The 13,841-nt window shown below is 49.4% G+C and overlaps 1 protein-coding gene across 1 annotated transcript in view; it reads left to right on the forward strand.

Annotated features, from left to right (window-relative positions):
- NCAPH2 (non-SMC condensin II complex subunit H2) overlaps positions 1-13,841 on the forward strand; it is a 228,765-nt gene that overhangs the window by 157,286 nt on the left and 57,638 nt on the right. The window contains exons 12-13 of the mRNA XM_075345425.1: positions 383-452; positions 534-644. Coding sequence (XP_075201540.1) covers positions 383-452; positions 534-644 — 181 coding nt within the window. The remainder of the gene's footprint in view (positions 1-382; positions 453-533; positions 645-13,841) is intronic.

The raw sequence follows: 13,841 nt of genomic DNA on the forward strand, positions 1-13,841 counted from the left end.
TATATATATGTATATATATATATATATATATATATATATATATATATATAGTGGACCCAAAGTGGACCCAAGTGGACCCAAGCACTGCAGTCCCCAGAGTAAGTCACGTTGTGCACTGTAAATGACCACAGGTCAGAAGTTTCCCTAGCCGTGGACTAAAATATTGAAATACTCTAAAGCAGTAAGCTTTGTGAAAAACAAAATTTGGGCCACATCTGTAGTGTTTAGTCATAGTTTTCCTATAGAAGCTGCTCTAGAATGTGACCTTGGCCACTGTCATTGTCTTCCTTGTTTAGTTTACAGATGTACTGTAAAAGTGAGTAAACTTGTCTTGATGTTCTGTGTATCATACATTAATCACTCGCTTTCTTATTTTTTTTAGGATAAACTTGTGGAGCTGTGGCGCTCTTTAGACCCTTTTGAGTCTTCTGAGGATAAACCTTTTAAAAAAGGTAAACCCCTCTTTATCTTGTTCCTCTGCTTGCTATGTGGTGTGTTGAGATTTAAATTTGAACTCTTATCTTTGCTTTTAGGCAAGCACTACAGAATTCCTCCAGGTCTAACAGATAATCTATCCAGTAACAAGAGAAAAAGGAAATTACCCCGCAAGCTAAGAGACTTCATGGAGTGGTTCACCACATCTTGTGAGTATAAAGCTGGGTTCACACTAAGCGACAACGACGTCGCTGTTACGTCACCATTTTCTGTGACGTAGCAGCGACCTTGTAAGTCGCTGTTATGATCGCTTCTTAGCTGTCAAACACAGCAGTCGAAGCAGCGATCATAACGACCGTGCTGCAACATATGCAGAGAGCAGGGAGCCGCGCACACTGAGTGCTGGCTCCCTGCTCTCCTAGCTACAGTACACATCAGGTTAATTACACGATGTGTACTGCAGCTACATGTGCAGAGAGCAGGGAGCCGCGCACACTGCTTAGCGCTGGCTCCCTGCTCTCCTAGCTACAGTACACATCGGGTTAATTACACGATGTGTACTGCAGCTACATGTGCAGAGAGCAGGGAGCCGCGCACACTGCTTAGCGCTGGCTCCCTGCTCTCCTAGCTACAGTACACATCGGGTTAATTACACGATGTGTACTGCAGCTACATGTGCAGAGAGCAGGGAGCCGCGCACACTGCTTAGCGCTGGCTCCCTGCTCTCCTAGCTACAGCACACATCGGGTTACTTACACGATGTGTACTGCAGCTACATGTGCAGGGAGCCGCGCACACTGCTTAGCGCTGGCTCCCTACTCTCCTAGCTACAGCACACATCGGGTTAATTACACGATGTGTACTGCAGCTACATGTGCAGAGAGCAGGAGCCGGCACTGGCAGCGTGAGAGCGGCGGAGGCTGTTAACGAAGGTAAATATCGGGTAACCACCTTGGTTACCCGATGTTTACCTTGGTTACAGCTTACCGCAGCTGCCAGATGTCGGCTCCTGCTCCCTGCTCGCTTCATTTCGTCACTCTCTCGCTGTCACACACAGCGATCTGTGCGTCACAGCGGGAGAGCGACGACCAAAAAATGAAGCTGGACATTCAGCAACGAGCGGCGACCTCACAGCAGGGGCCAGCTCGTTGCTGGATGTCACACACAGCGACAGCGACGGGACGTCGCTGCAACGTCACAGAAAATGGTGACGTAGCAGCGACGTCGTTGTCGCTGTGTGTGACACCACCTTAATTCTACATACTGTCTAAAATATTACAGTTTGAGATGTCTAACGTTATCTTACAATTTGCATGAACGTAAGAAGACTACAAACCTAGCAAAGAATAGCACAACACCAGGTAAAATAGATGCTCAAATAATGATGATCAGAAAAATCTTTGCTACATGGAATTAAAAGAACATAATAAAATATTTACAATTGGATTACATAATAGAAAAAGTCACCAGATGGAAAATATCAAATAAGGCGCTGACATGAATGAGTAGCAAGAAAACATTGGAGGGCAGTGGTTTATCAAAAATGCATAGTACTGATAATGTCCGGATACATTAATTTTATATGGTTAAAATACCAAAGTGCACAGTGCTAATAGAAAATAAATAGGTAAACATTACTGAGAACGCAGATTTACAATACATCATAATGAAAATAAATGCTGAAAAGATGCACCAACGTAGGATAAACCTCACAATATATCTAAAAGTAAAGATGCAGTAGAAATATTAGTAGATAAATAATGGATAAATCTATCAACCTGATGGTAAGTACATTTTTCCTTTTACTAATGACTGCACTCGAGAGAGAGAGGATCCGCCCCACTCAAGGACAGGAAACCCACAAAATAAAAAGGTGTAGAGTCTCTAATGTATCAGTGCTGCCCTCTGCTTGGAGAGGGAAGCTACACCAGGTGCTACCAGGGGGGAGATAAGTCCATCTGACTAAGTTAACCTGTATGGAGGTAGTAAAATAGAGTGACGGTAAAAGTCAACACATTTCCTCTTCCAACGGAGGTTCTGTGCATGGCAACGTTGATTAACCTCATGCATGTTGCATCGTCCTTTGAGTTTTCATTTCTCTTCTTTTTTTTTCGGATCAGGATGGTTGATATATTTAATATAATAATATTTATCCACTTATATAGCGCAATTAATTCCACCGCGCTTTACATACAATGGCAACACTGTCCCCATTGGGGCTCACAATCTAAATTCCCTATCTCTATGTTTTTGGAGTGTGGGAGGAAACCGGAGTACCCGGAGGAAACCCACGCAAACACGGGAAGAACATACAAACTCCTTTGATGTGGCCACCTTTTAGAGTAGACCACTCAGAAAAGCCAAACCCTCCTCCAAATCTAGGAGTCTATGACTCGTGAAGATTGTTAAAGGGAACCTGTCAGGTGCAATATGCACCCAGAGCCAGGAGCAGTTCTGGGTGCATATTGCTAATCCCTACCTAACAGTCCTTGTATACCCTAGCATAAATAAACAGATCTTTAGAAAGCGTATTTCCAAAGATTCTTTTATATGCTAATGAGGCCAGGGACTAGTTGCAAGGGCGTTAATTCCCTTGGCTAGTTGGATCACATAGCATGTTAGCACGCCCCTGTAGGCGTACCAACATGCTAATGAATGCGCAGTGATGCCGCATATACTTCATGCTTAATGTTGGCTTGCGGAGGATGGATGCGCACTGCGCAAGATCCAAAGTTCCCAGTGAACTGAGTGACGCCACTTCGGCTAGCCGGGTGTCTCTTGTCAGTGTTTCCCAGAGCCTGGAGAGAGCAGACATGTTTTTGGTCTCTCCAGGTTCAGATGTAGCAGAGCCAGGACTGTCATGGGATTATGGCAGAACTTCAAGGGTCTTTTGGGGGACAATAAAGAGAGGAAGAGGGTGCTGTATTTTATTTCAAATAAAGTTTTTTTTTTCTCTTTGTTGTTTTCTTTTTACTTTTAGGATTAGTGAAGGGTAGGGTCTCATAGACCCATCACTAATTCTGGGCTTGATGACAGTTGTGCACTGTCATTAACCCCTATTACCCCGATTGCCACCGCACCAGGGTAAAGCGCCGATCTTGTTGCATCTAATAGATGAAACAATTCCGAGCCAGGTAAAGCGCCAATCTTGTCTTATTTTAATGGATGCAACAATTCCGGGGCGGCCATAGGCTGCTATTTTTAGCTTGGGGCAAGGGGGCTCCTAATAATCATGGGACTCCTCAGGCAGAAAATACAAGCCGCCATGTGTTGGGCTTCAGCATGGCTGGATATCAAAATTGGGAGAGACGACACGCATTTTTCTTTTTAATTATTTAAATTTAAAAAAAAAAAAGGAAAAAGCCACATGGGGTCCCTGTTATTTTGATACACAGCCAAGATTTTCACATGGCTGGGGACTGCAGCCTGTACCTTTTTATACCATGATACTGACCACAGACAGTTGCACTACTTTCCCTGCCCACCGGCCTTCCAGGCACCTGTGAGGGTTGCAGTCAGCTGACACTCAGGGTGGGAGCATGTCTGACTGCAACCAATCACAGGCGCTGGTGGACAGGGAAAGCCATGCATATGGATGAGTAGTAATTAAGAGGCCCAGGAAGTGAATGCGAGGCCTGGGAGCATCGGACCGCCATACCGCAGCCTCGGTAAGTACAGTGCGCACTCCTATCCCCATTATCCCCCTATCCCTTCTACCACCATTTTTATTCTCTGGATTCTCGTCCCTATAGACTTATATAGGGACCGGAATCCGTCCGAAACGGATTTTAGAAACTAGATCGCCGGGATCAGCCTGTCCCTGTTATCTGCGAGTCCGCTCATCACTTGTCATGAGAGAAAGGAAAAGATAATTGCCGTATTTTTCCCTTTATAAGACACACCCCCAAATTTGTTGAAGGAATAGAGAATTTTTTTTTAATAAATGGGTCCGTCTTATAATGCCAGTGTCCGTCTAACAAATAGAGTATATGTCCCTCATAGCCCCCCCCATCCTAAAATTAGCCCCCTTAATCTGGATATGGCCACCTTATATTGAATATAGCCCCCTTGTGCTGGCACACGTCCCCTGTGATGCAACATGTCCCCTATTGCTGGCACACGTCCTCTATGGCTGGCACACGGCCCCCTGTGTCTGGCAGACACGGCCCCCTGTGGCTGGCAGACACGGCCCCCTGTGGCTGGCACACATCACCCTGTGTTAGATATCGCCTCCATGCTGCTGCTTTTAGTAAAATAAACTTTTCTTTGGCGCTCCATTGGGAGACCCAGACAATTGGGTGTATAGCTATGCCTCCGGAGGCCACACAAAGTATTACACTAAAAGTGTAAAGCCCCTCCCCTTCAGCCTATACACCCCCCGTGCTGCCACGGGCTCCTCAGTTTTTATGCTTTGTGCGAAGGAGGCAGACATCCACGCATAGCTCCACAGCTTAGTCAGCAGCAGCTGCTGACTATGTCGGATGGAAGAAAAGAGGGCCCATAACAGGGCCCCCAGCATGCTCCCTTCTCACCCCACTCTTGTCGGCGGTGTTGTTAAGGTTGAGGTATCCATTGCGGGTACGGAGGCTGGAGCCCACATGCTGTTTTCCTTCCCCATCCCCCTTAGGGCTCTGGGTGAAGTGGGATCCTATCGGTCTCCAGGCACATGAGACCGTGCTCCATCCACAGCTCCTGAGGACTCTGCTGGATAGGAGCCGAGTATCGTTCAGGGACATGGCCCTGCTACTTTGAGGTACTCTGTGTCCCCGTGGGGACCGCGCACAGCAACACTCCAGCATTGCTGGGTGTGCTAGTGCACCGGGGACCGCGGCGCTGACTGCGTTTGTGCCTTTACACACTGCAGCGTCGCTGAGTGTGTTAGTGTATGGGGACTGCCGCGCTGACCGCCGCTGCCATTGTTATCACTGCGGCGCGGCTGGGACTGTTAGTGCGCCGGGGACTTCCGCGCCGACCGCGCTTATACGGCGGCCGCGCTTATAACTTTAGTCCCCGGCTTTTGCGGCCTAGTCTCATTCTTTTCCCGCCCCCAGGCCTGCCAGTCAGGGGAAGGGCGGGACGCTGTAAAGGACGTCAGCAACTGAGGCTGAAGCATGCTTTGCATACTCCACCTCCCTCACTGTGCACAGTGGAGCACCAGATTCCCGCACTTTCTAGGGCACGCCCACGGCCCCCTCCTCTCCTCAGGACGCCGGCAGCCATTCCTGTCAGCTTTGCTAACGCTGGAGAAGGGAGACAAGCTCAGGGAGACCCAGGCAGGAATTCTGGTGACCACACAACCGCATTGCGCGGGCGGTAAGCAGCACCTAGGTGCTGGCCCCACTGGTGCAGAAGTGTACTTATAGATTATATGATTATAGGCTATACTTTACACTGTATGGTGCACGGTTGTTTTTGGCTATATACCCTCCTGTATTGCTCAGAGGAGACAACAGCATGTCGTCCACAAATAGCAAGGGTGCCAAAGCACAGACTTACTATGCTGCCTGTGCAGCATGTACGGCTATACTGCCGGCAGGTTCCACTGACCCTCATTGTGTGCAATGCTCGGCCCCTGTGGCACTTACTCAGCCGGAGCCTCTGCTAAGGGTGGCCCAGGGAGAACCACCTGTTAACACTGTCCAGGTGACAGGGACGGAGTTTGCAGTTTTTACTGAAAGACTTTCTGAGACTATGGCTAAGATATTAGAAGCCTTGCAGTCCAGGCCGGCATCTCAAGCCATGGGCACTGTGGAATCATTGCCCCCTGGTTCCCCTCAGTTGGAACAACAATGTTCTCCCGGGGTGTCTCATAGATCCCAGGGTGAGGTCTCTGACATGGAACGCAGTCCCAGACCGACTAAGCGAGCTCGCTATGAAATCCCCTCGACATCATCACATTGTTCAGGGTCTCAGCGAGAGGACTCTCTATATGATGAAGCGGAGCTAGCTGATCAGGATTCTGATCCTGAAGCCGCTCTCAACCTTGATACTCCTGATGGGGACGCCATAGTGAATGATCTTATTGCGTCCATCAATCAAATGTTGGATATTTCTCCCTCAGCTCCTCCAGTGGAGGAGTCAGCTTCTCAGCAGGAGAAATTCCGTTTCAGGTTTCCTAAGCGTATAATGAGTATGTTTTCTGGACCACTCTGACTTCAGAGAGGCAGTCCAGAAACACCGAGCTTGTCCAGATAAGCGTTTTTCCAAGCGCCTTAAGGATACACGTTACCCCTTCCCCCCTGACGTGGTCAAGGGCTGGACTCAGTGTCCCAAGGTGGATCCTCCAATCTCCAGACTGGCGGCTAGATCCATAGTTGCAGTGGAAGATGGAGCTTCACTCAAGGATGCCACTGACAGACAGATGGAGCTCTGGTTGAAATCCATCTATGAAGCTATCGGCGCGTCTTTTGCTCCAGCATTCGCAGCCGTATGGGCACTCCAAGCTATCTCAGCTGGTCAGGCGCAAATTGACGCACTCACACGTACGTCTGCGCCGCAGGTGGCGTCCATAACCTCTCAAACGTCGGCATTTGCGTCCTACGCTATTAATGCTGTCCTGGACTCTGCGAGCCGTACGGCGGTTGCAGCCGACAATTCGGTGGCAATACGCAGGGCCTTGTGGCTACGGGAATGGAAGGCAGATTCGGCTTCCAAAAAGTGCTTAACTGGTTTGCCATTTTCTGGCGACCGCTTGTTTGGTGAGAGATTGGATGAAATCATCAAACAATCCAAGGGAAAGGAAACATCCTTACCCCAGGCCAAACCAAAAACACCCCAACAGAGGAGGGGACAGTCGAGGTTTCGGTCCTTTCGGGGGGCGGGCAGGTCCCAATTCTCCTCGTCCAAAAGGCCTCAGAAGGATCAGAGGAACTCCGACGCATGGCAGTCCAAATCACGCCCTAAAAAGACCGCCGGAGGTGCCGCTACTAAGGCGGCTTCCTCATGACTTACGGCCTCCTCACACCGCATCCTCGGTCGGTGGCAGGCTCTCCCGCTTTTGCGACACCTGGCTGCCACAAGTAAAAGACCGTTGGGTGAGAGACATTTTGTCTCACGGTTACAGGATAGAGTTCAGCTCTCGTCCTCCGACTCGATTCTTCAGAACATCTCCGCCTCCCGAGCGAGCCGAGGCTCTTCTGCAGGCGGTGGGCATTCTGAAGGCAGGAGGAGTGGTGGTCCCGGTTCCTCTTCAGCAACAGGGTCACGGTTTCTACTCCAACCTGTTTGTGGTTCCAAAGAAGGACGGGTCTTTCCGTCCTGTTTTGGATCTAATACTGCTCAACAAACACGTAATGACCAGGCGGTTCCGGATGGAATCCCTCCGCTCCGTCATCGCCTCAATGTCCCAAGGAGATTTCCTAGCATCGATCGATATCAAAGATGCTTATCTCCACGTACCGATTGCTCCAGAGCATCAGCGCTTCCTGCGCTTCGCCATAGGAGACGAACACCTTCAGTTCGCGGCACTGCCGTTCGGCCTGGCGACAGCCCCAAGGGTTTTCACCAAGGTCATGGCTACAGTAGTTGCGGTCCTCCACTCTCAGGGTCACTCGGTGATACCTTACTTAGACGATCTGCTGGTCAAGGCGCCCTCTCAAGAGGCATGCCAACACAGCCTCAACGTTACTCTGGAGACTCTCCAGAGTTTCGGGTGGATCATCAATTTTCCAAAGTCAAATCTGACACCGGTCCAATCGCTGACATATCTTGGCATGGAGTTTCATACTCTTCCAGCGATAGTGAAGCTTCCGCTGGACAAACAGCGTTCACTACAGACAGGGGTGCAATCTCTCCTTCAAGGTCGGTCACACCCCTTGAGGCGCCTCATGCACTTCCTGGGGAAGATGGTGGCAGCAATGGAGGCAGTTCCTTTCGCGCAGTTTCACCTGCGTCCTCTTCAATGGGACATCCTACGCAAATGGGACAGGATGCCGACGTCCCTAGACAGGAACGTCTCCCTCTCTCAGGCAACCAAAGCTTCCCTTCGGTGGTGGCTTCTTCCCACCTCATTATCGAAGGGGAAATCCTTCCTACCCCCATCCTGGGCGGTGGTCACGACGGACGCGAGTCTGTCAGGGTGGGGAGCAGTTTTTCTCCACCACAGGGCTCAGGGTACGTGGACTCAGCAAGAGTCCTCACTTCAGATCAATGTTCTGGAGATCAGGGCAGTGTATCTTGCCCTAAAAGCGTTCCAGCAGTGGCTGGAAGGCAAGCAGATCCGAATTCAGTCGGACAACTCCACAGCGGTGGCTTACATCAACCACCAAGGTGGAACACGAAGTCGGCAAGCCTTCCAAGAAGTCCGGCGGATTTTGATGTGGGTGGAAGCCACGGCCTCCACCATCTCCGCAGTTCACATCCCGGGCGTAGAAAACTGGGAAGCAGACTTTCTCAGTCGCCAGGGCATGGACGCAGGGGAATGGTCCCTTCACCCGGACGTGTTTCAGGAGATCTGTTGCCGCTGGGGGATGCCGGACGTCGACCTAATGGCGTCACGGCACAACAACAAGGTCCCAACATTCATGGCTCGATCTCAAGATCACAGAGCTCTGGCGGCAGACGCCTTAGTTCAGGATTGGTCGCAGTTTCAGCTTCCTTATGTGTTTCCCCCTCTGGCACTGTTGCCCAGAGTGTTACGCAAGATCAGGGCCGACTGCCGCCGCGCCATCCTCGTCGCTGCAGACTGGCCGAGGAGGTCGTGGTACCCGGATCTGTGGCATCTCACGGTCGGCCAACCGTGGGCACTGCCAGACCGACCAGACTTGCTGTCTCAAGGGCCGTTTTTCCATCTGAATTCTGCGGCCCTCAACCTGACTGTGTGGCCATTGAGTCCTGGATCTTAGCGTCTTCAGGATTATCTCAAGAGGTCATTGCCACCATGAGACAGGCTAGGAAACCAACGTCCGCCAAGATCTACCACAGGACGTGGAAAATATTCCTGTCATGGTGCTCTGCTCAGGGTTTCTCTCCCTGGCCATTTGCCTTGCCCACTTTTCTGTCCTTTCTTCAATCCGGATTGGAAAAGGGTTTGTCGCTAGGCTCCCTTAAGGGACAAGTCTCTGCGCTCTCTGTGTTTTTTCAGAAGCGCCTGGCCAGACTCCCCCAGGTACGCACGTTCCTGCAAGGGGTTTGTCACATCGTCCCCCCTTACAAGCGTCCGTTAGAACCCTGGGATCTGAACAGGGTGCTGATGGTTCTTCAGAAACCACCGTTCGAGCCAATGAGGGATATTTCGCTCGCACGCCTTTCGCAGAAAGTGGTTTTTCTAGTAGCAGTCACTTCACTTCGGAGAGTGTCTGAGCTAGCAGCGTTGTCATGCAAAGCTCCTTTCCTGGTGTTTCACCAGGACAAGGTGGTTCTGCGTCCGGTTCCGGAATTCCTCCCTAAGGTGGTATCCCCCTTTCATCTCAATCAGGATATCTCCTTACCTTCTTTTTGCCCTCATCCAGTTCACCAGTGTGAAAAGGATTTGCACTTGTTAGATCTGGTGAGAGCACTCAGAGTCTACATTTCTCGTACGGCGCCCCTGCGCCGCTCGGATGCACTCTTTGTCCTTGTCGCTGGCCAGCGTAAAGGGACACAAGCTTCCAAATCAACCCTGGCTCGGTGGATCAAGGAACCAATTCTCGAAGCTTATCGTTCCTCGGGGCTTCCGGTTCCCTCAGGGCTGAAGGCCCATTCTACCAGGGCCGTGGGAGCGTCCTGGGCCTTGCGACACCAGGCTACGGCTCAGCAGGTGTGTCAGGCAGCTACCTGGTCGAGCCTGCACACTTTCACGAAACACTATCAGGTGCATACCTATGCTTCGGCAGATGCCAGCCTAGGTAGGCAAGTCCTTCAGGCGGCGGTTGCCCACCTTTAGGACGGAGCCGTTACGGCTCTATTATGAGGTATTATTTACCCACCCAGGGACTGCTTTTGGACGTCCCAATTGTCTGGGTCTCCCAATGGAGCGCCAAAGAAGAAGGGAATTTTGTTTACTTACCGTAAATTCCTTTTCTTCTAGCTCCAATTGGGAGACCCAGCACCCGCCCCTGTTTTTGTGTACACATGTTGTTCACGTTGAATGGTTTCAGTTCTCCGATATTCCTTCGGATTGAATTTACTTTAAACCAGTTTATAATTTTTTCCTCCTTCTTGCTTTTGCACCAAAACTGAGGAGCCCGTGGCAGCACGGGGGGTGTATAGGCTGAAGGGGAGGGGCTTTACACTTTTAGTGTAATACTTTGTGTGGCCTCCGGAGGCATAGCTATACACCCAATTGTCTGGGTCTCCCAATTGGAGCTAGAAGAAAAGGAATTTACGGTAAGTAAACAAAATTCCCTTCTTTCCTTACCTTCTCCAGCACTGTGCTCCCTCGTGTCCCCCTCCTTGGGGTTGAGCTCCGGCCTCCTGCCTGCATTTCCTGGTTCACGGTCCCGGTCATGTGATCGGCACAGCAGAGTGAAATCTCTGCGTGCATGATCACAGCACCAGGAGGGAGACCGGGGAGACACGCTGGAGGGAGTAAGTTAAGAGATTTTTTTTTATTTTACTATGGGCAGCAGTATGGGGGCCATATCTAACACAGGGGTGCATGTGCGATCAAAGGGAGCACAGGCAGATATAATATGCGCAGCTCCCCCAGCCCATCGCCGCGGTGCGGTTTCAGCACCACGGTGATGGACAGCGGCTATGCATATTATATGAGCGGGAGCAGGAGATCAAAGGCTCCCACCCGCAGCTTCACCAGCCTCCACCAGCCCCCCCCCCCCCCCAGCAGCCCCCAGCACCGCTCCAGAGCGTCCCTCACGTCCCCTGGACCCTGCAGTATATAATCCGTATATTCGGTTTATAAGACGCACCCCCTACTTTCCCCCAAAATTTGGGGGAACAAAAGTGTGTCTTATAAAGCGAAAAATACGGTACTTACAAATTGTGTCTTCCACAACTCATGACAGCACCCTTTTGGTTCTCTCTCATAATCTCTGGTGGGTTGCTCCACAGTATTTATTTGAGTTTCTGGGTGTTGCAAAAAAAAAAAAAAATAAAAACCTCCTTGGTTATTTTTGACATTTTTTAGTGGTAACATGTAAACTACCGAAGGGTGTCCTCTGATGCTCTGAAAACCACTGATGTGTTGGAGATGTTCCACTTTTTTCCCTTCTAAAGGCTTGCTGTCCTCTGGGAGCAGATTCTCTCAGGAGCTGTCTTGGGCTCTGCAGAATCTAACTACAGTAAGTCAGTAAGTAATTATCATTCTTAGTTGGGGGGAGTAACCTCTTGTTTTGGTTTATTTAATATCTTAACTATGCACCTTCTGTTGTATATGTTTACTTTTGGTAACTCGTTTGTTTTACCTCACATTGAAATGTTAAAAAAGAAAAAGAAGAGGCGAACAACGTCCAATTACATCAAGAAATAATTTATTTAAGTGATATTTTATATGTCTGAAATAAATTTCAAACAGAGCAATGAATGGATACACATAATATAGAAAAGATAGCGGTGAACAATGAATATATCCAGCTGGATATTGCACGTAACTACTGGCACAAGATAAAGGTACATAATTTACATAGAAAAGAAGGCCAAAGGCAAAATTACATCCTCAATCTATAGAAATAATGGCCACAGTAGTATCACAGTCTCAAGAACATCATATATAGCTCACCTCCAGTATACCAGTGATGGCAAAAAAAGGGGGGGGGTCACATAGGTGCATAGGAGGTTCCCGTAGCCACAAAAATGGGATATATATATCTCTCAATTTTATGTAATCAAATAGGTTAATAAACTTAATGAACAGCTATCCCTCTTAGGGGTGCTTCACACACAGCGAGCTCGCTGCCGAGATCGCTGCTGAGTCACGCTTTTTGTGACGCAGCAGTGACCTCATTAGCGATCTCGCTGTGTGTGACACTGAGCAGCGATCTGGCCCCTGCTGCGAGATCGCTGCTCGTTACACACAGCCCTGGTTCGTTTTCTTCAAAGCCGCTCTCCTGCTGTGACACACAGATCGCTGTGTGTGACAGCAAGAGAGCGACAAATGAAGCGAGCAGGGAGCAGGAGCCGGCATCTGACAGCTGAGGTAAGCTGTATCCAAGATAAACATCGGGTAACCAAGGTGGTTACCCGATATTTACCTTAGTTACCAGCCTCTGCAGCTCTCACGCTGCCTGTGCTGCCGGCTCCGGCTCTCTGCACATGTAGCTGCTGTACACATCGGGTTAATTAACCCGATGTGTACAGCAGCTAGGAGAGCAAGGAGCCAGCGCTCAGTGTGCGCGGCTCCCTGCTCTCTGCACATGTAGCTGCTGTACACATCGGGTTAATTAACCCGATGTGTACAGCAGCTAGGAGAGCAAGGAGCCAGCGCTTAGTGTGCGCGGCTCCCTGCTCCCTGCTCACACTGGTAACTAATGTAAACATCGGGTAACCATACCCGATGTTTACCTTAGTTACCAGTCTCCGCAGCTTCCAGACGGCGGCTCCGTGCAAGCGCAACGTCGCTTGCATGTCGCTGCTGGCTGGGGGCTGGTCACTGGTCGCTGGTGAGATCTGCCTGTTTGACAGCTCACCAGCGACCATGTAGCGATGCAGCAGCGATCCTGACCAGGTCAGATCGCTGGTCGGATCGCTGCTGCATCGCTAAGTGTGAAGGTACCCTTAGTGCACTAGCTGGTTATAAAAGGACAATCTCCCAAAAGCTAATAAATGGAAATCTACAGGAAATTCAATATACCACTGCAGTTAAGTTGCATTGATAGATAATCCCCAACTGAAAACAATTAGCATGCCATAAATCGCTAAACTAGGATCACCACAATATATAAAGGGGTATCACAATCAATACATAAAATAATAGCCACAGTGGCATTGCAATTTCAAAAACCTCATATATGACTCTCCTTCAACGTACAAGTGATGACATAAAGTCACATAGGTACAAGGAAAATCCCATAGCCACCAATATGGGGTATATATATATATATATATATATATATATATATATATATATGTATATATATATATATATATCTCAATTAATATAATCAAATAAATAAATCAGACATGATAGACAACTACCCCACTTGGTGTACTAGCCAATTATAGAAGGACAGTAACCCAAAAATTGATCAATGCCACAGTAGCTAAATTGTATTGATAGGTAGTCCCCAACTATAAACAATTTGCATGCCAAAGAAAGCTAAATTGGATCACCACAATGTACTAAGGGACTTAGGGTACCTTCACACTTAGCGATGCAGCAGCGATCCGACCAGCGATCTGACCTGGTCAGGATCGCTGCTGCATCGCTACATGGTCGCTGGTGAGCTGTCAAACAGGCAGATCTCACCAGCGACCAGTGAACAGCCCCCAGCCAGCAGCGACGTGTAAGCGACGCTGCGCTTGCACGGAGCCGC

Source organism: Anomaloglossus baeobatrachus, chromosome 4, assembly GCF_048569485.1.
Source record: "Anomaloglossus baeobatrachus isolate aAnoBae1 chromosome 4, aAnoBae1.hap1, whole genome shotgun sequence".
Lineage (NCBI taxonomy): Eukaryota > Metazoa > Chordata > Amphibia > Anura > Aromobatidae > Anomaloglossus > Anomaloglossus baeobatrachus.